Source organism: Bombina bombina, chromosome 4 (assembly GCF_027579735.1).
Source record: "Bombina bombina isolate aBomBom1 chromosome 4, aBomBom1.pri, whole genome shotgun sequence".
NCBI classification, from domain to species: Eukaryota; Metazoa; Chordata; class Amphibia; order Anura; family Bombinatoridae; genus Bombina; species Bombina bombina.
In genome coordinates, this window is record NC_069502.1 from 303,574,056 (window position 1) to 303,596,852 (window position 22,797).

Here is a 22,797-nt window from a genome sequence, read left to right on the forward strand (position 1 = left end):
TACCTGATAATAATAATAATAATAATAATAATAAAAAATCACTTCAGCTTCTTATGAATGACAGAAGGCTGACATCTCTAAACAGGTTATACCAATATATTCTAGATTACAACCCAGTACTCAGAGAAGGTCAAGAACAATACCCACAAACACTGGTTTAAAGAGTGATATAAAGAAGCAGCATACACAGAGGACTAGTGTAACTCACATTACACATTCACATTGCATTATTATATCTGGCTGTGAATATATTTAATCCAAAATAAAAATAAAAATAATCTTACCAAAATAACCTACAATAACAATCAGGCCTAAAACATTAGGTGCATTTTTATGAAGTCTGCTAAAATTCCAAGGCAGCACCAATGCAAGAAAACATTTTTAAATTCAACTGCTCATCAGTAGTATTTTTAGAACTAAACTGTGTGCTGAACTACAAAAACAGAATTTATGCTTACCTGATAAATTACTTTCTCTTGTGATGTATCGAGTCCACGGATTCATCCTTTACTTGTGGGATATTCTCCTTCCCAACAGGAAGTGGCAAAGAGAGAACACAGCAGAGCTGTCCATATAGCTCCCCCTCTAGCTCCACCCCCAGTCATTCGACCGAAGGTTAGGAAGAAAAAGGAGAAACCATAGGGTGCAGTGGTGACTGTAGTTTAAACAAAAACACTACCTGACTTAATAGCCAGGGCGGGCCGTGGACTCGATACATCACAAGAGAAAGTAATTTATCAGTACTTGTGGGATACCAATACCAAAGCTTTAGGACACGGATGAAGGGAGGGAACAAGACAGGTACCTTAAACGGAAGGCACCACTGCTTGTAAAACCTCTCTCCCAAAAATAGCCTCTGAAGAAGCAAAAAGTATCGAATTTGGAAAATTTGGAAAAAGTATGCAGCGAAGACCAAGTCGCTGCCTTACAAATCTGTTCAATAGAAGCCTCATTTTTAAAAGCCCATATGGAAGCCACTGCTCTGGTAGAATGAGCAGTAATTGTTTCGGGAGACTGCTGGCCAGCAGTCTCATAGGCCAAACGGATGATGCTTTTCAGCCAAAAGGAAAGAGGTAGCAGTCGCCTTTTGACCTCTCCTCTTACCAGAATAGATAACAAACAATGAAGTTGTTTGTCTGAAATCCTTAGTTGCTTGTAAATAGAACTTTAAAGCACGAACCACATCAAGATTGTGTAACAGACGTTCCTTCTTTGAAGAAGGATTAGGACACAGAAGGAACAACAATTTCCTTGTTAATATTCTTATTAGACACAACCTTAGGAAGAAAACCGGGTTTGGTACGCAAAACTACCTCATCTGCATGGAAAACCAGGTAAGGTGAATCACACTGTAAAGCAGATAACTGATACTCTTCGAGCAGAAGAGATAGCTACCAAAAACAAAACTTTCCAAGATAAAAGCTTAATATCTATGGAATGTAAAGGTTCAAACGGAACCCCTTGCAGAACTGAAAGAACTAAATTCAGACTCCATGGCGGAGCCACAGGTCTATAAACGGGCTTGATTCTGACTAAAGCCTGACTAAATGTTTGAACGTCTGGTACCTCTGCCAGACGTTTGTGGAAAAGGATAAAGCAGATATCTGTCCTTTTAAGGAACTAGCTGATAATCCTTTCTCCAATCCTTCTTGGAGAAAAGACAATATCCTGGGAATCCTAATCTTACTCCATGAGTAACCTTTGGATTCACACCAAAAAAGATATTTTCGCCAAATTTTATGGTAGATTTTCCTGGTGACAGGTTTTCTAGCCTGAATCAGGGTATCAATAACCGACTCAGAGAAACCACGCTTTGATAAAATTAGGCATTCAATCTCCAAGCAGTCAGACACAGAGAAATTAGATTTGGATGCTTGAAAGGACCTTGTATTAGAAGGTCCTGCCTCACTGGTAGCGTCCATGGTGGGACAGACGACATGTCCACTAGGTCTGCATACCAGATGCCATCAGAACCACCGAAGCCCTCTCCTGCTTGATTCTGGCAACCAGACGAGGGAGGAGAGGAAACTGTGGAAAAACATAGGCCAGATTGAAGGACCAAGGCGCTGCTAGAGCATCTATCAGCACCGCCTGGGGATCCCAGGACCTGGACCCGTAAAGAGGAAGTTTGGTGTTCTGACGGGACGCCATCATATCCAATTCTGGAGTGCCCCATAGCTGAGTCAGCTGGGCAAATACCTCTGGGTGCAGTTCCCACTCCCACGGGTGAAAAGTCTGACGACTTAGAAAATCCGCCTCCCAGTTGTCTACTCCTGGGATGTGAATTGCTGAGAGATGGCAGGAGTGATCCTCCGCCCACCTGATTATTTTGGTTACCTCCGTCATTGCTAGGGAACTCCTTGTTCCCCCATGATGATTGACGTAAGCTACAGTCGTGATGTTGTCCGACTGAAATCTGATGAATTTGGCCGTTATGACGATCCACTCTGGTCTGCGGAAACACATTCCCTGAGAGGGGTGATCCTGAGACAACCACCAGAGAAGAGAATCTCTGGTCCAGCTGTATTTGAGGAGACAAATCTGCATAATCCCCATTCCACTCTTTGAGCATGCATAGTTGCAGTGGTCTGAGGTGTATCCATGCAAAAGGGACTATGTCCATTGCCGCTACCATTAGTCCGATTGTCTCCATGCACTGAGCTACAGATGGCCGAGGAATGGAATGAAGGACTCGGCAAGTGGTTAAGAGTTTTAATTTTCTGACCTCCGTCAGAAATATTTTCATATCTACCGAGTCTATCAGAGTTCCTAGGAAGGAAACTCTTGTGAGGGGGGAGGAGAGCGAACTCTTTTTGATGTTCACCTTCCACCCGTGAGACCTCAGAAATGCCAATACGATTTCCGTGTAAGACTTGGCTCTTTGGAAAGTTGACGCCTGAATTAAGATGTCGTCTAGATAAGGTGCCACTGCTATGCCCCGTGGTCTTAGAACCGCCAGGAGGGACCCTAGCACCTTTGTGAAAATTCTGGGAGCAGTGGCCAACCCAAAAGGAAGAGCCACAAACTGGTAATGCTTGTCCAGAAAGGCGAACCTGAGAAACTGGTGATCTTTGTCGATAGGAATGCGCAGATACGCATCCTTTAAATCCACGGTGGTCATATATTGACCCTCCTGGATCATTGGTAAGATTGTCCGAATGGTCTCCATCTTGAATGATGGGACTCTGAGGAATTTGTTTAGAATTTTGAGATCCAGGATTGGTCTGAAAGTTCCTTCTTTCTTTGGAACCACAAACAGGTTTGAGTAAAAACCCAGCCCTTGTTCCGCAATTGGAACTGGGTGGATCACTCCCATTGTATGTAGGTCTTCTACACAGCGTAAGAACGCCTCTTTCTTTGTCTGGTCTGAAGAGACGAGAAATGTGGAACCTTCCCCTTGGAGGGTAGTCCTTGAATTCTAGAAGATATCCCTGGGATAAAATCTCTAAGGCCCAGGGATCGTGTACATCTCTTGCCCAGGCCTGAGCGAAGAGAGAGAGTCTGCCCCCTACTAGATCCGGTCCCGGATCTGGGGCTACACCATCATGCTGTCTTGGAGGCAGCTGCAGGCTTCTTGGCCTGTTTACCTTTGTTCCAGCCCTGGTAAGGTTTCCAGGCTGCCCTGGGTTGTGCAGCGTTAGCCTCTTGCTTTGCAGCAGGGGAGGATGAAGCTAGACCGCTCCTGAAATTCCGAAAGGAACAAAAATTATTTTGTTTGTTCTTTGTCTTGAAGGACTTGTCCTGGGGGAGAGCATGGCCTTTTCCCCCAGTGATTTCTGAAATAATCTCTTTCAATTCAGGCCCGAAAAGGGTCTTTCCTTTGAAAGGGGTGTTCAATAGTTTGGATTTTGACGACACATCGGCCGACCAGGACTTCAGCCATAGCCAAACCTGAATTCTTTGCCGCTAACTTAGCTAGTTGGAAAGCGACATCTGTGATAAATGAATTAGCCAGCTTAAGAGCCTTAATTCTGTCCATAATGTCCTCATATGAGGTCTCCGTCTGGAGCGCATCTTCCAGCGCCTCGAACCAGAAAGCAGCTGCAGTGGTTACAGGAACAATGCACGCAATAGGTTGGAGAAGAAAACCTTGTTGAACAAAAATTTTCTTAAGTAAAACCTCTAATTTTTTATCCATAGAGTCTTTAAAAGCACAACTGTCTTCAATTGGTATAGTTGTGCGTTTAGCAAGTGAAGAAACAGCCCCCTCCACCTTAGGGAGGGTCTGCCACGAGTCCCGCATGGGGTTAGATATGGGGAACAAAGGGAATACCTGGTCTATCCCACTCCCTAGTAACGATATCCGCAATCCTCTTAGGGACCGGAAACACATCCGTGTAAACAGGAACTTCTAGGTACTTGTCCATTTTACACAATTTCTCTGGAACCACCATAGGGTCGCAGTCATCCAGAGTAACTAATACCTCCCTGAGCAATAAGCGGAGGTGTTCTAGTTTAAATTTAAAAGCCAACGTATCTGAATCTGTCTGAGGAGAAACCTTTCCTGAATCGGAAATTTCTCCCTCAGACAGCACATCCCTCGCTCCCACTTCAGAGTGTTGTGAGGGTATATCGGATACGGCTACTAAAGCGTCAGAATGCTCATTATCTGTTCTTAAAACCGAGCTATCACGCTTTGCTGGTAACACAGGCAGTTTAGATAAGAACCCCGAGAGGGTATTATTCATAACTGCCGCCAAGTTTTGCAAGGTAAAAGAGTTAGACGCACTAGAGATGCTAGGCGTTGCTTGAGCGGGCGTTACTGGTTGTGACACTTGGGGAGAGGTTGACGTGCTAACCTCGTTACCTTCTGTCTGAGAATCATCTTGGGCCACATTTTTAAGTACAACAATAGGTTCTTTAAAGTGTATAGACATATCAGTACAAGTGGGACACATTCTGAGAGGGGGTTCCACCATGGCTTCTAAACACATTGAACAAGGATTTTCCTTGGTGTCAGACATGTTTAACAGACTAGTAGTAATACAAACAGGCTTGGAAATCACTTTAATCAACTTTGAAAAAAAAAAAACGATACTGTGCCTTTAAGAGATCAAAAGGGCACACAATTTTGCAAAACACTGTAAAAATTTCGAAAAGTTTGCTGCATTTTCTCACTATGTACCTAAAGCATTAGTAAGATTGTACCACTAGCAATATAAACAATTAACCCCTTAATGCCCAAACCGGATCGACAGAAGCCAAAAAAAAAAAAGAAAACTGTTAAGGAAGCTACAGCACCTTGCCACAGCTCTGCTGTGGCCCTACCTGCCCTTGGGAACCAGATTTGTGGGGAAAAAGCTTCTTATAGGCCCTCAAACTGCAGCAGGACCCTCCATGTGAAAACAGCCTGAACTTCTAGTCAAAATAACTGCGCATCTGAGGCCTAAAGAATTAGGCCCCTCCCACCTCACTCCGGTGCTTGTGAGGCCTAAAGAAACACTGCCAAGTGTTTTAGTAATAGCCATGTGGATAACAACCCCTGAAAGAAACCCAAAGGAACCTTCAAAGTGTCTCAAAAAACGATATTTTCAATAAAAACCGTTTGCCCTGAAGTAGTGTCAACCAGCATAAACTAGCCCCTGTTATGTAAGCTTGAAATTCCATACTTAGTCTCTGAATACAGCTTACCCTTCCCTCATGGGGATATTAACAGTCTTTTCTAGCATTATCACAGTCTTGTCTAGAAATAAATGACTGAACATACCTTATTGCAGCCTAACCTGCAAACCGTTCCCCCCAACTGAAGTTCTCCTGTACTCCTCAGTCCTGTGTGGAAACAGCAGTGGATTTTAGTTACAACCTGATAAAATCATCTTCCTCCCTGCAGAAATCTTCATCTACTTTCAGCTAGAGAGTAAATAGTACACACCGGTACCATTTAAAATAAACTCTTGCTTGTAGAAAATAAAAACTACAATTCTAACACCACATTCACTTTACCCTTCCGATTGCTTAGAGCCAGCAAAGAGAATGACTGGGGGGGTGGAGCTAGAGGGGGAGCTATATGGACAGCTCTGCTGTGTGCTCTTTTTGCCACTTCCTGTTGGGAAGGAGAATATCCCACAAGTAAAGAATGAATCCGTGGACTCGATACATCTTACAAGAGAAACAAATTTTATCAATAAAATAAACTAAAATTTTGGGGGCCTTTACTTTTAAGCAGAAATACAGTGTAGTACAAATGGATGATAATTAATAGTGCATCCATTTAAAAATAAAGATATATTTTGGTGACAATTAATGCATTTTCTTTAAAAATTATAACAACCACATTTATTGGAGCCGATCGTACCAATGTCAGGTCAAAATACTTTCCCAATCCATCCCTTGATGTTTTCCTGGTCCCCCGCTGCCGCAGACAGTTCAGCTGTGGTGTTGCTCACCAAGGCCAATGTCAAAGGTCAAATGGAATTTGAGATTTATGTCTGATTAATTTATTAAGCAATGGTCGTGTTTACCATCTTGAGGAAAAGATTTGAGCTTGACTGAGCAAGAGAATACTCTAACTGTACTATGTCCCTTCCATGTAAATGTTCTCAGTTAAAACAGTAATACTGCAATATCAAGTCTATTAGATATCAACTTGAAAAATATGCAATTGTTAATATTGTGACCCCCCCCATCAAAAAAAAATAAAAAACTATTTGCAAAATACTAGAAACTCAGTCAATTGCCTAAAGTATTCAATACACTGACACTGCAGAGCACTTTGACAGTGAGTTAAAAGGGAATCAATGTGTGCGCAAGTGAACGTTTTTTTTTAATAATGAAGAAAAATATCTAGCCTTTGTAGTTAAAAGGAATAGTCTAGTCAAAATTAAACGTATGATTCAGATAAAGCATGTAATTTTAAGCAACTTTCTAATTTATCCCTATTATCAATTTTTCTTTGTTCGCTTGCTATCTTGATTTGAATGTAAGTTTAGGAGCCGGCCCATTTTTGGTTCAGTACATGGGTAGCGCTTGCTGATAGGTGGCTACATTTAGACACCAATCAGAAAGTGCTACCCAGGTGCTGAACCTAAAATGGGCCGGCTCCTATGCTTACATTCTTGCTTTTTCAAATAAAGATACCAAGAGAAGAAAAATTGATAATAGGAGTAAGTTTGATTAAAATTGCATGCTCTATCTGAATCATGAAAGTTTAATTTTGAATTGACTATTCCTTTAAGCTGTAGCACTTTAAAGGGACACTGAACCCATTCTTTTTTTCTTTCATGCAATTTTAAGCAACTTTCTAATTTACTCCTATTATAAATTTTGCTTTGTTCTCCTGCTATCTTTATTTGATGATCATGAATGTAAATCTTAGCAGCTGGTCCATTTTAGGTTCAGCAGCATGGATAGCTCTTGCTTATTGGAGGCTGACATTTACCCACCAATAAGCATAACTAAGGTTCTCAACCAAAAATGGGCCAGCTCCTATGCATCACATGCATGCCTTTTAAATAAAGATAGCAAGAGAACAAAGAAAAATTGGATTATAGGAGTAAATTAGAAAGTTGCATGTTCTATCTGAATCATTAAAAGAAAAAAAAAAGTGTTTAGTGTCCCTTGAAGACCTTTTTTTGCTTTAAAATTAACCTTTATTAATAGCCAATTAACCATAATTAAAAGGGACATGAAACACATTTTTCTTTCGTGATTTAGAAAGAGCATGTCATTTTAAACAACTTTCTCATTCACTTTTATTATCTAATTTGCTTAATTCTCTTGATATCATTTCCTGAAAAGCATATCTAGATAGGATCAGTAGGTGCTGATTGGTTGCTGCACATAGATGTCTTGTGCGATTGGCTCACCAATGTGCATTGCTATTTCTTCAACAAAAGATATCTAAAGAATTAAAGGGACACTGAACACATTTTTTCTTTCGTGATTCAGATAGAGCATGACATTTTAAGCAACTTTCTAATTTATTCCTATTATCAAATTTTCTTCATTCTCTTGCTATCCTTATTTGAAATGCAAGAATGTAAGTTTAGATGCAGGCCCATTTTTGGTGAACAACCTGGGTTTTTGCTGATTGGTGGATAAATTCATCCACCAATAAAAAAAGTACTGTCCAGAGTACTGAGCCAAGAAAAAAGCTTAGATGCCTTCTTGTTCAAATAAAGATAGCAAGAGAAGAAAAATTAATAGGAGTAAATAAGAAAGTTGCTTAAAATTGCATGTTCTATCTGAATCACAAAAGAAAATTTGGGTTCAGTGTCCCTTTAAGCAAATTAGATAGTAGTAAATTGGAATGTTGTTTAAAATTGTATTCTCTACCTGAATCATGAAAGAAAAAATTTGTTTTACTTCACACTATTAATCAGAAAAGCTCTAACACGTATATTATACTGTTGCTCAGTGAAGCCGCAACCACCTCCTCAAGAACACTTTTTTTTTGCAATGCCGAAGGGGATATTTTCTATATTCATATAGTAATAATAAAGAAAAAAAATGTACCTTTCTGTTGGGATAACCACTTTGACTATGGCTTGCGACAGAGTCTGTATATGAAGTCACATCAGATAATAAACATAGAATATGTGAGTAATGTTAACAAATAACAAGCAAAAATATATACACATATGCATTAAATACTACACATCTAGCATAAGTTTGCAGGCACGTTTGGTAAGACATACTAAATTTACATAATACAAAATGAGATTAATTGAACATTTTAATGTTCCTAAAAATGTGGGTACTATCTTAACAATACTGGCATAATGCACATTAAGGCACCAATTAGGTACTACACTGAAAATCATAGCATAGGTGATTAAATATTCCTACTAGGGTGCCCCAGGCTAAATCCTAAAGCATTTTATTTTTTTAAAAACAGGATAACATTTCTATTTCTCAAGAAAAATAGGCATATTAACCAAAGAAAAAAAAATACAATAGTTGGTTAAAAAGAATAAAAAAAAAACTGTACGCTGATTACTTTAGTTTTTAGTAGTATATTTAGATATCAACCTACAACATTTTTGTGGTTATTAATGTTCATGCTTAAAGCAGATGAATTCAAGATGAAAAATGGAGTACATCAGGGTCTATGATGCAATACTTATCAGTAGAAATGTGTTAAACCAATGATGTAACCATTGTTTAAACAAATTAGACACCTTTTATTGTGTGCTTGTCCCATGTTCCTTAGAGAGGCCAAGAAGCAAATTCTATAACTTAGAATTTCATTAAAATGCTGCAAATCAGTAGCTGGTTTTGGCAATTTGCAGGATTTTGAAAGAAAAGCTAGCTACAATGTGCGATTTTGTAAAATTTTGGGATGGTGGTGTGCCACAGGATTTTTTTTAATGTAAAAGTGTGCCACGGCAAAAAAAAAAAAGTTGCAAATCACTGGTTTACGCCATAAATGTTATTGTTTAAAAATATAGATAAATCCCTTCAATACCCATTACCCAGTTTTGCATAACCAACACGTTATATTAATGTACTTTTTACCTCTGTCATTACCTTGTATCTAAGCCTCTGCAGCCTGTCCCCTTATCTCAGTGCTTTTTAAAGCCTTAGCCAATCAGTGCCGATTCATAAGCAACTCCTCGGGATTGAGGACAATGTTTATCTTTGTAGCACACATGAACTAGTAGTGTCTAACTGAAAAAATGTCAAAATCCACTAAGATAAGAGGTTGCCTTCAAAGGCTTATAAATTAGCATATGATCATACTTAGGTTTAGCTTTCAACAAAGAAAACCAAAAGAACAAAGCAAATTGGAAATTTGCATGTCCTTTCTGAATCATGAAAGTTTAATTTTGACTAGACACTGTCCCTTTAAGTAATTTTTATATGCATTAAAAACAAAAAATCTATGCTGATTAATGCATTTTTATGCTTGTGGACAGGCATCTGCCACCGACAGAACAGAGATTTGTTCTTATCGATGAATCATTAATCAACTGAGCATAAACATTAATTTCCTATTTTCAATATCAAATTAAAATTCTTTAATATATGTAAATGAAAAACATGACAAAAATATGAGGTCAATGTCTAAATTGAGATTTTCATTAAGTGAAAATGTCAAGGCAGGAGTTAGTCATTTTTTGTTCAGATGAAACAAATCTGAGGTTTTGCATTTTAATCCACTACAGAGTGAAGTATTCTTCTTAACCAACTATTGTAAAACTTTCCTCCAAACTGACACTGATTCTTATCTGCTTATTTTCCTAAACTTACAAGCAACTGAATTACCACCAAATTAAAAATAACATTTTACTATGCTGTAAAATCTAGCTGCATAATGCCTACAACTGACATTCTATATTATACTAGACATTATTTAGAATGTGAATAGGTTATATGATCACTTATAAAAGGCCCTTAGAAACAGCAGTGCCAGAATTTAAATTAGATATAGCATACTAAATTCTTATGTAGTAGTGGGAAAAAAGCAAAGCTAGCATCCCTAGCTAAATAAGTATATAGCTGAAATTTATTTACACACCACAGATTAAAAACCATTATGCTTTATTTTTAATTACCTTCTCAAATTCCTCCTTATTTTGGGGAGGAGATAACATAGGAGCGTTAGGATTCTTCAATCTCTCTCTAGGCTGAGCATTAAAAGGAAGGCCAGAAGGAGGGGGTGGTAGAGTGTGTTCCATCATGGACGGGGGAATATATATTGGGTGTGGAGGAATAGGTACAGCTTTGCCCCACCCCAGCTTCATTTCAAAAGACATAACCATTTTCCCTGTAGACATAAAACACATGTAATTAGTCTGCATGGCTGCACATTTTTGTACAATTTACCTTGGGTATACACAGCCTACTTCAACAAAGGATAGAGAATGCAGTAATTTTGATAATAGAAGTAAATTTTAAAAGTTGTCTAAATTGTATGCTCTGTCTGTATAATGAAAAACATTCTGTTACATGTCAATTTAAAGTAAATATTGTAACTAAAAGTAATTATTTTCTACCGTACACATCTAAAGCCCAAACAGATACTCCTAGCAAGATTGTTAAACCTGTCCATTCGTAAAACAGGTTTCTTTAATAATTGGCCTGTCAGTGGTTACCTATGGTTGGGCCACTAGATTGGGGAACCATTAAGATACTTAAAAATGCTGGTAGCAAAATTAAACAGATTTTATGATGCTTGGCCTTATTTAAAATCTTCTTACTGCCAGCGTTGAACATAAACACACTACAAAATTAACAACCATATTTGCAAAGAACTTAAAGGGACATAAAACAGGTTGAGATCTGTGCATGTCCTAAAAGGGCTAATTAAAAATAGTTTGCATTAAAAAAAAAAAAATTGTTTGAAAATTGCTGGCAAATATTCTAAAATAATTTTCAAAACTAAGCAAAATGAATCACATAGCTAACTGCACCCACCCTTATCAGTGTTTAGACACAGGCATTATATTTCAACTGAGTTCACAGCTTCTATGCACGCGCCATCAGATAATCCCTATGCATTTTTGCATTCTACCAAAATAACAATAGATACAGCCGTAGAAGGAAATATGTGTGTGTGTGTGTGGGGGGGGGGAGTTAGAGCTTTACAATTCAGAAACTAAAAAGGGTTAATGGTGAGGCACTGAGAATAAATTTGCAGGTAAAGTAATTAAAGTACATATTTCGTCTGTATCCCAACTTGTTTTATGTCCCTTTAAAGGGACACCCCAGTCAAATTAAATTTTCATGATTCAGATACAGCATGTACATTTAAACAAACTTTCCAATTTACTTCCATTTAAAAAAAAAAAATAGTGCAGTCTTTTATATTTACACTTTGTCACCAGCTCCTACTGAGCATGTGCAAGAATTCAGACTATACGTATATGCATTTGTTATTGGCTGATTGCTGTCACATGGTACGTGTATGCATTTGTGATTGGCTGATTGCCATCACATGGTACAGGGGGAGTGGAAATATTCAAAACTTTGAAATTTGTTAGAAAAAAAATATAGTACTCATTTGAAATTCAGAGTAAATGCTAAGGTATTGTCTTGTTATCATGCATTTGTTGATTATGCAAACCTACTGTGCTTACTGGTCCTTTAAGTCAACTGTCCAGAAGACAAGAAATCCTTAAAGGGACATTATACACTAGATTTTTCTTTGCATAAATGTTTTGTAGATGATCCCTTTATATAGCCTATTCATTTTGTTGTTTTGTTTTTTTAAATCAAGAAGTATAGTTTGCTTATTTTTAAATAACATTCTGCTGGTTTTCAGACTCCTAACCAAGCCCCAAAGTTTTCAGAGAATACTGATGATGATCTCCTGTTTTTGTAGGTGTCTGTTTTTTTGCTATAGAACCACCTGCAGTGGGTGTTCCAGCTAACATTTTCAACAGAGCTAAACTGTAGCTGTGCATTATTCTATATAGTAGTGTCTATTACATGCAGTAAAATGAAAATTGGTGTATAATGTCCCTTTAAGAGGACACAAGTTAAAATTAAACTTTCACAATGCAGACAGAGCATGTAAAAAAATTCTTACATTATCAAACTGAACACTTTAAGGCACCAGCTCCTACTTAGCACGTGTAAGAGTTCACAGCATATACATTAGTCTGATTGGCTGATGGCTGTCATATGATACAGGGGACAGGAAAATGAAAGGAAACAACATTTGTCAAAAAAAAAAAAAAAAAAAAAACTACTGGTAATTTGAAATTCTGCATGAGCCTAACTGTGGACAAACAACACAAATACATTTTGAAAAGGTCTTCCTGGGTTAATAGATCATCGCTAAACGCCTGCACATTTATTTTCACTATTTAACAGAAGGGTTTGCTTACCATTCAGATTTTTTAAAGCTCTTTCTGCATCTCGCCTGTTCATGAAAGCTACAAAGCCACAGTTTCTCTCTCTGGCTCTTTCTTCATCTGTTCGGGGCCACATAATCTTTACACTGGCCAATGGCCCAAAACGTCCAAATTCATGACAAAGCATTTCTTCGTTCATCTAATGATAAAATGGTGAAGAAACCTCTGAAATAGTTGTATTTCAATCATTTAAGGTTATTTTTTCTCAAAATCCTCCCAAAAGAAAAAATGGGCCATCATCCCAATGTTCCAAGTATCTCCAAAAAAGTTATAATTTTAGCAAAACTCCCTCTGTAACTTCCCTTGACAGCAAATATGTAGAGTGTTTGTGTATACCTCTATTTTTTGGCCTGGCTCCTAGATTTTAAAGCAATTTATGAAGCTCTACTTTAACAACTTAGAACATGTTTTCATTATAATATCCTCTTAATGCGTGGGTCCACAACAGAGCAGGTATTCAAGCCTTTGAAAGGCACAGTAAGATCATGAATAAAATCTTTAAAGATTCAGATAAAGCATTCAAATTTAAACAAACTTTCAAATTTACTTCTATTACAAAACTTTACTTTGTTCTCTTAGTATCCTTTGCTGAGGAATAGTCTCAGTAGCAACAACGCACTACTAGAAGCCAAACGAACAAATCAGATGAGCCAATGGTAAAAAGCATGTGTAGGCACCAATTGACAGCTAGCTACCAGCAGTGCATTGCTGCTCATGAGCCTAGTACCTAGGTATGCTGTCCAATTGAGGATACTAAGAAGCAAAATTTGATAACAGAAGTAAATTGGAAAATTGTTTAAAACTGCATACCCTGTCTGAATCATGGAAGTTTAATTTTAACCTCTCAATCATGTCTAATTTCTGTATTATTGCCTGACATCGTTTAGGGAAATATAAACACAATCCTATCATCACCGCGTGGTTTTAAAAAATTGAACTCCTGCATTTCTATAAACTAAGTCTTCACGATTGTAGAGATACATTTTTTGCAGGCTTTTATCATCACCAAGTCAAGATTATAAAGACCCGTGTTTTTGAACAGCACAGTTAATGTGTCAGAAATACAAAAAAGTTTCACATATAAGTGTAAAAAAAAACAAAAAAAACAAAACACACGTCTTCTACCCGATTTTCAGTTCTGAGTTGAGCATCGTTTACATACCCACTATACCAAACATGAAGCATATGAAGAGGCTTAATGGTGCATAAAGCAAGAGCACACAGTGCATATGAACAACAGAACTTAGAATTAAAAACCGGTGTAAGAAGAATTTAAAATGTATATTCGAAACTTTAAGATGCCAGCAGAAGCCCTTAACATTAATGGCATAACGAAACAGGCGTCAAGACATATTTTGATGTAAACAGTGAACCATATCAAATTGCTCATTTTATAAACTATGATTGAGTAACATTACCTACATATACTACATAGATAGCAGTATTTTATAGAATACAACAATTAGAATATAATAAAAGTTATTGGGGTGCCAAGTTAAAGGGATAGTATAGTCAAAATGCAACTCATGATTCAGATAGAGCATGCAATTTTAGACAACTTTCTAATTTAGTCCCATTATCAATTTTCTTCATTCTCTTGGTTTCTTTATTTTAAAAAGGAGGAATTTAAGCTTAGAAGCCAGCCCATTTTTGGTTCAACACCTAGGTAGGTAGATCTTGCTGATTGGTGTCTAAATTTAGCCATCCAATCAGCAAGCACTACCCAGGTGCTGAACCAAAAATGGACACGCTCCTATGTTTACATTCCTGCTTTTTAAAATAAAGATACCAAGAGAATGAAGAAAAATAGGAGTAAATTAGAAAGTTGCTTAAAACTGCATGCTCTATCTGAATCATGAAAGTTTATTTTTAACTAGACTATTCCTTTAAGAATGCTTGAAGTAGATTTGTAGCAGGTCAAAAAGTTAAAAGTTTGTCAAATATGCAGGTATGGTACATTTTGCTTCTTTTCCCGATGTTCAAATAAAGTAAAACAATATTGTGTTTTGCACATTCCTTCAAATGCCTTTTTCACATTCACGAGTTATCGGGTAAGCATAAATTATTTTTCATGTACACTTAGGACACTCACTATCATGAAAGAAATGAAGTTATCACTTGTGGGAATTCTCTTCTTGACCACTACAAGGCAAGAGACACCCCAACACACTAGAGCTGTAAATCCCTTCCACTTCTTATGAACCTAAGTCATACATTTACTCAAGCAGATGAACAAAATAGAAAAGCAAGAAAGAAAGCAGGGCATAAGTAGTGGAAAAAAAAACAGTACTGCTGCCAACGTGTGAGAGTCCATGAGTCATCACATATACCAAAGCAGTGAAGTCCACAAGATCCCCATGAAATAAGGAGTAGACACACAGTGAAGGCAGGATGTTACAGGTAAGGCAAAACTTTCCAGCCATAAGCAGCTTCAGAAGTGATTTAAAAAAAAAAAAAAAAAAAAAAAAAAAAAAAAAAAAAAACACAACCAAAAGTAGCTGCCCTGCAAATTTCCTCACTAGAAGCCTTATTATGAAAGGCTCAAGATGTAGCAAATACTCTAGTAGAACGAATAGTAATGTGATCGGGGGTGGGGGGTGGCCTGAAACAGCTAAAGGCACAGCCGTAGCTTTGTGACCTTTGCGAGTACCAGAAAAAATGAACAAAAGGATAAAAAAAAAAAAAAAAAAAAAAAAAAAAAAAAAAAAAAGTCTGAAATCTTTTTTTGCTTCCACATAATATTTGAGAACTCTAACATCCAAATTGTGAAGATGACACTACTTAGAATTAAGAGCTGGACAAAAAGGAACCACTATTTCCTAATAAATAGTATCTGTAGATACTACCTTAGCAAAACAGATATATAGTGTGAAAAAACAGCCTATCCTGATGAAAAATCAGGAAAGTGTGGATTGCATGACAACAGTTGGAAGAAAAAGAAACTTTCAGGATAAGAGCTGAAGGTCCAATCCACTCTGGCTCACAAGGAGTTGTTTCAAAAATCATCAAAACCAGATTAGGATTCAAAGGAGTAGCAACTGGACGAATAACTGGTTTAATTCTGACCAGTGCTTTAACAAAGGTCTTAAAATCAAGAACATTAGCAATTTTCTTATAAAACAAAACAGAAGGAACCAAAATCTGACCCTTCAGGGACTAGCTAACAAACACTTATCCAGACCCTCCAGTAGGAACTCAAGAACTGACTGGAATCGCCGAAAAGATTCTTGTCCGAGGTTGGTTCAATGCGTAGTTCTCTGAAAAAAACGCACACGCTAAAATATTTATGGAAAACTTACTTACCCACACTGGCCAAAGAAAGGAGGAACCCTGAACCTACGAATGGTGGAATCTGCCACCTAGTTAAGAGGGATATTGTACACTAGATTTTTCTTTACATAAATGTTTTGTAGATTACCCATTTATATTAGCACAAACTGGGGGAGGTTGTAAAAATGTATAGTTTAGCCAATTTTTAATAACATTGTGCCGATTTTCAGACACCTAACCAAGTCCAAAAGTTTTAGGTGTATACTGAAGTATACAGACTTCAGAGTGCTTCTGTGTGTATAATGGGTCTTTTGTCATATGCAGAGGGGGGGGGGGGGGGGAGGGGTGTTGTTCTTGACCCTTTTTTGGGTGTCCCTACCTTAACATCAGTGCTAAATTGAGAGCCACAGCTAGCTAGGTTTTTAAAAAGGGTTTAATAATTACGGGATTTTTATATCAGTATCTGTGGATATTCTTCTTTATAGTAAATGTCTATTACATGCAGTTAAATGAAAAATGGTGTATACTGTCCCTTTAAAGACTGTCTTGTCCTGTGATCTAACAAAATCCTCTGAGACAGATCCTCATGGTCAACATTTAAAGGGACAGTATACTCCAGCATTTTATTGTTTTAAAAGATAGAATTCCATATCTATATTAAAAATTAAAGTTATAGCGCATCTTAATTCCAAACTGATGAATGAAACTCCATCTAAAATATTGCAAGGAGAAATTCAGCGCAAGTGAAGAAAAAAAATAAATACAACTAAAATAAGAAGCATAGCGCCAAAGTGAATTCTAAATGCTCTAAGCCGACCACGCTAAATATAAAAGCAACAGTAACATTAAAAATACATTTTTTTTGTTTTTTGTTTTTTAAAGTGTCCGAAAGTAATGTAAAGTGCTAATAGAACATGTATGGTGTATAATATATAATCCCCAAACTATGTGAAGTATGTGTACATGCTCATACAAATAGCACCTTCATCCACTGTGCTTACCTCAGCAGGGGCAACTTGCTTCCAGTAGACAAGCCCATCCTAGGCAAGAATTTGTAATCATTTACAGCATCCACAAACCAGGGCATTGGTGGACACATCCACATTTCACCCTGGGAGGACAAGGAACAGCTCAATCTGGACAAGAGGATTGGTGGACATATCCACATTTAAAAAGGGACAGTCAACTAAAAATGTTTTATTGTTTTAAAAAGATAGATAATCCCTTTATTACCCATTCCCCAGTTTTGCACAGGAAATGGTTATATTAACACACTTTTTACCTCTGTGATTACCTTGTTTCTAAGCATCTTCTGAATGCCCCCTGATCACATGACTTTCTATTGACTTGCATTTAAGCCAATTAGTGCTGTGTTAGAATCCACAGGCGTCGGCACAATGTTATGGCTCACCACTGATGTGAAAAGCAAATACAAAAGCATGTGGTCACGGGGCTGTCTTTAAGAACAGAGAGAAATTTAGAGTTTTAAAGGTCAAAGTATGTTAATATAACCATGTTTTTTGTTCAAAGCTGGGGAATGGGTAGTAAAAGCATTATCTTTTTAAACAACAACAATTCTTGTGTTGACTGTCCCTTTAATCTGGGAAACCTGTGACATAACTCACTGAGGAAAAAAAACTTCACTGCATGGCTGATAACACCTTGTCTACCCCTCTGAGCGACAGGTTAATGGGAGTAGGAACTGGTCCTCAGATCGGTTAGAGGACCCCTCTTAAAGACAAGTTAATCTGCACTTCCCTTTTGCCTCTGATGAGGAGTGACGTGAAAAATAAAATTACTGAGGATCATGGGAAGTGGTAATTTAAAGCTCTGGTGAGTTAGGGTATCTTTTGCCTCCTAGTGGTTAGGAGGGAATACACACGTGATAACTCATGGACTTTCCCCACAGAATATAGAAAAACTGTTCAACAAGAAGTACACATCCATTACCATTTCACCCCCTCTCCAAGCATACAAATTTTTTTATTTTTATTTTTTAACCATAAAAGTAGTGACGTGGTTTCTTTTTAATCTAAATTTTCATTTGTTACCTGAGGATTAATGTTCCCAAGATATAAATTAGTTGTGCTAGGATCACCAACATCATGAGACCCAGGAGCATAATCATCAAGGGCTGAAACGGAAAGTAAATTAAAGATAAGTTATTCATGCCTAGAAAGTTAAAAATGGCAAATTGGTTGATGAAGTAAAATTGTTACAACCAGAAGATCTGTTCCGTCTGGATGGAGTGTCCACTGCAAATGGAGAAAAAATAAAATTATATTTAAAAGAAAAGAAAAAAAAAAGGAGGGAGAAATGGTTTCATCTAGGAACATATGGCTACTAGGCATGTGCATTCATGACATTCTGGAGCAAACAAATGCTGAAAGATGGCGTCCGCAATAGCATTCAGTAAAACGTAGTTCAATTTATTTTTGTGAAAGCGCAACACTAAGATCTGGATTTGCACAGATCTTAGTGTGTTGCACTTTCACAAGAAAAAAAAAAAAAAACACCAGGCTCCAAAAATTGCAGAATGCTGCTTGCGGCTGCCACCTTTGGCATTAATTTCCTCCTGAATGTCACAAATGCACGTCTACAGCATTGACTACTGAAACTCCAACCCCTCTGGTTTCCCTAGCTGCTGACATAAGGTCCTCAATTGCACTGCTCCCTCCTATATTTCAGGCCTTGTTTCTAGATACTCTCCGTCCCACCCCCTCACTCTGCTCACAACCTCCTCCTACTCTTGTTACCTCCTCACATTCCCATCTACAGGACTTCTCCAGACTGGCCCCTATTTTGTGAAACTCTACCCTAGTTTTGAAAGTTTCAAGTACTCCTTAAAGACTATTGTTCAGGGATGCATACAACATACACTAACCTTTTCTAACCCCAGTTCCTCACCACCTTTGTAATTCCCTTAAAGGGACACTGAACCCACATTTTTTTCTTTCGTGATTCAGATAAAGCATGCAATTTTAAGCAACTTTCTAATTTACTCCTATTATCAATTTTTCTTCGTTCTCTTGCTATCTTTATTTGAAAAAGAAGGCATCTAAGCTTTTTTTTTTCAGACTCTAGACAGCACTGGTTGTTCACCAAAAATGGGCAGCCATCTAAACTTACATTCTTGCCTTTCAAATAAAGATGTCAAGAGAATGAAGAAAATTTGATAAGCGTAAATTAGAAAGTTGTTTAAAATGTCATGCTCTATCTGAATCACGAAAGAAAAAAATGTGGGTTCAGTGTCCCTTTAAACCCCCCTTAGCATGCAAGCCTATGAGACCAGCTGTTTGTAAATCACCTTTAAGCAATCTACAACAGTGCTACGGAATCCGTTGGGGCTCTACAAATAACTAATACTACTACCTTGAAAAGCATTTCAACATTTACATATCTAATAAAGTTGCAAATAGCATTCTAAATATTTTTAAACTGTTTCAAGAGGTTTTGTAGAAACTCAAATTAAAACTCAAATCAAACTCGATTACTAAAGAAATATAGGTACAGCTTTCAAATATCTCAAAAACGGGTAAAAACCTTTTTCCCGTTATAACTAAACTTACTAGTTTAAAAAGGACATGCAACAAAATATTTCTTTCACGATTCAGATAGAGCATACTATTTTAACCCCTTAATGACCACAGCACTTTTCCATTTTCTGTCCGTTTGGGACCAGGGCTATTTTTACATTTTTGCAGTGTCTGTGTTTAGCTGTAATTTTCCTCTTACTCATTTACTGTACCCACACATATATCGTTTTTTTCGCCATTAAATGGACTTTCTAAAGATACCATTATTTTCATCATATCTTATAATTTACTATAAAAAATTTTTATAAAATATGAGGAAAAAATTTAAAAAAAAAAAAAAACACACCCAAAATCTGTTACACATCTACAACCACCAAAAAACACCCATGCTAAAAAGTTTCTAAATTTTGTCCTGAGTTTATTAATACCCAATGTTTACATGTTCTTTGCTTTTTTTGCAAGTTATTGAGCAATAAATACAAGTAGCACTTTGCGCAAATTTTGAAAAAAAAGTGGTTTGGAAATGGCAACTTACATTGGGACACTGATATCTTTCAGGAATCCCTGTATATCCCTTGACATATATATATTTTTTAGAAGACATCCCAAAGTATTGATCTAGGCCCATTTTGGTATATTTCATGCCATTTCACCGCCAAATGCGATCAAATACAAAAAATCGTTCACTTTTTCACAAACTTTAGGTTTCTCACTGAAATTATTTACAAACAACTTATGCAATTATGGCATAAATGGTTGTAAATGCTTCTCTGGGATCCCCTTTGTTAAAGGGTCATTATACACTCATTTTTTTCTTTGCATAAATGTTTTGTAGATGATCTATTTATAAAGCCCATAAAGTTTTTTTTTTTTTTTTAAATAAATGTATAGTTTTGCTTATTTTTAAATAACATTGCTCTGATTTTCAGACTCCTAACCAAGCCCCAAAGTTTTATTTGAACACAGTCAGCTACCTTCTCCAGCTTGCTCCTGTTTGTGTAAAGGGTCTTTTCATATGTAAAAGAAGGGGGGGGGGGGGGAAGTGTCTTATTTGCCACTTGCAGTGGGCTTTCCAGCTACCTTTTCAACAGAGCTAAACTGAATGCTTCTAAGTAAGTTTTTAAACAGTTTTATACTGGATTTTTATATCAGTATCTGTGCATCTTGTTCTTTATAGTAGTGTCTATTACATGCAGTTATATGAAAATGAGTGTATACTGTCCCTTTAAGAAATAGCAGATATATATGGCTTTGGCATTGCTTTTTGGCAATTAGAAGGCCGCTAAATGCCACTGCACACCACACATTTATTATGCCCAGCAGTGAAGGGGTTAATTAGGGAGCATGTAGGAAACTTTTTGGGGTAATTTTAGCTTTAGTATACCATTTTGGTATATTTCATGCCACCATTTTACCGCCAAATGCGATAAAAAAATAAAATAATAAAATAAAAAAAATAAAAAAAATAAAAAAGTTATTTTTCAGTTTTAGGTTTCTCACTGAAATCATTTACAAACAGCTTGTGCAATTATGGCACAAATGGTTGTAAATGCTTCTCTGGGATCCCCTTTGTTCAGAAATAGCAGACATATATGGCTTTGGCGCTGCTTTTTGGTAATTAGAAGGCCACTAAATGCCGCTGCACATCACACGTGTATTATGGCTAGCAGTGAAGGGGTTAATTAGGGAGCTTGCAGGGTTAATTTTAGCTTTAGTGTAGAGCTCAGCCTCCCACCTGAAACATCAGACCCCCTGATCCCTCTTAATCAGGGGGAGGGTAAACATATTTACATATGCTGCTGTGTAGGATTCCCCTTAGCCCCCACCCTCACTGATCCCACCAAACAGCTCTCTAACCCTCCCCCTCTACCTTAATGGGCGCCATCTTGGGTACTGGCAGCTGTCTGCCAGTACCCAGTTTAGAAAACAATGTTGTTTTTTAATCCCCCCCCCCCCCCAATTTTCTGTAGTGTAGCTCCCCACCCAAGACCAACCCCCACCCCTCCAAGATCCCTTAGATTATTTTTAAATAGCCCCTGACTTTCTCCCACTATTTTTTTTTTCTGTAGTGTAGCGGTTCCCACGCGCCCCCCATCATCACACGGCCCATCGATGGCCACCCACCCCACTCCCACCCATTAACGATACCGGCCATCGATGTCCGGTCCAGAGAGGGCCACAGAGTGGCTCTCTCTGCATCGGATGACCATGCAGGGTTATTGCAGGATGCCTCCATATCGAGGCATCACTGCAATAACCGGAAAGCAGCTGGAAGCGAGCAGGATTGCTTCCAGCTGCTTTCCAGACCAAGGACGTGCAGGGTACGTCCTCAGGCGTTAACTGTCTTTTTTTAGAGGACGTACCCTGCACGTCCTCTGTCATTAAGAGGTTCAACAACTTTTCAATTTACTTCTATTTAATTTGCGTCGTTCTTTTGGTCGCCTTTGTTGAAAACTATACCTAAATAGGCTTAGAAGCATGAATGCACTACTGGAACTATAAAAATGCTGGGTTGCATGCCCCTTTAATTTAGCTATTTTAGTTGGAAAGTTCTAAGAAAACAAAATGTATGCTTACCTGATAAATTTCTCTTACTTTCTTGACACGGTGAGTCCACGGATCATCATTAATTACTGTCGGGAAGATCACTCCAGGCCAGCAGGAGGAAGCAAAGAGCACCATAGCAAAGCTGTTAAGTATCACTTCCCTTCCCACAAACCCCAGTCATTCGACCGAAGGAAAGGAGAGAAAGGAAACACCACAAGGCTCAGAGGTTTATATAACAAACAAAAAAAAGTCTGAAAAAACAGGGCGGGCCGTGGACTCACTGTGTCAAGAAAGAAAGAAATTTATCAGGTAAGCATAAATTTTGTTTTCTTTTTAATGACACGGCGAGTCCACGGATCATCAAATTACTGTTGGGAATCAATACCCAAGCTAGAGGACACAGATAAGGGAGCAACAAGACGGGTAACCTAAACAGAAGGCACCACTGCTTGAAGAACCCTTCTCCCAAAATGGGCCGCAGCCAAGGCAAAAGTATGTAGAGAGGACCAAGTTGCAGCCTTGCAAATCTATTCCACCGAAGCTTCATTTTTGAAGGCCCAGGAAAAAGTAACAGCCCTCGTAGAGTGAACCGTGATTCTCTCAGGAGGCTGCCGTCCAGCAGTTTCATAGGCCAAACAAAAGAA

The 22,797-nt window shown here is 37.8% G+C and overlaps 1 protein-coding gene across 1 annotated transcript in view; it reads right to left on the reverse strand.

Moving 5' to 3' along the window:
* The window catches only part of U2SURP (U2 snRNP associated SURP domain containing), a 248,488-nt gene that overhangs the window by 162,178 nt on the left and 63,513 nt on the right, over window positions 1-22,797 (reverse strand). The window contains 5 exon segments of the mRNA XM_053710012.1: window positions 8,455-8,498; window positions 10,497-10,708; window positions 12,774-12,939; window positions 18,122-18,204; window positions 18,293-18,325. Of these exon segments, the coding sequence (XP_053565987.1) occupies window positions 8,455-8,498; window positions 10,497-10,708; window positions 12,774-12,939; window positions 18,122-18,204; window positions 18,293-18,325 (538 nt within the window).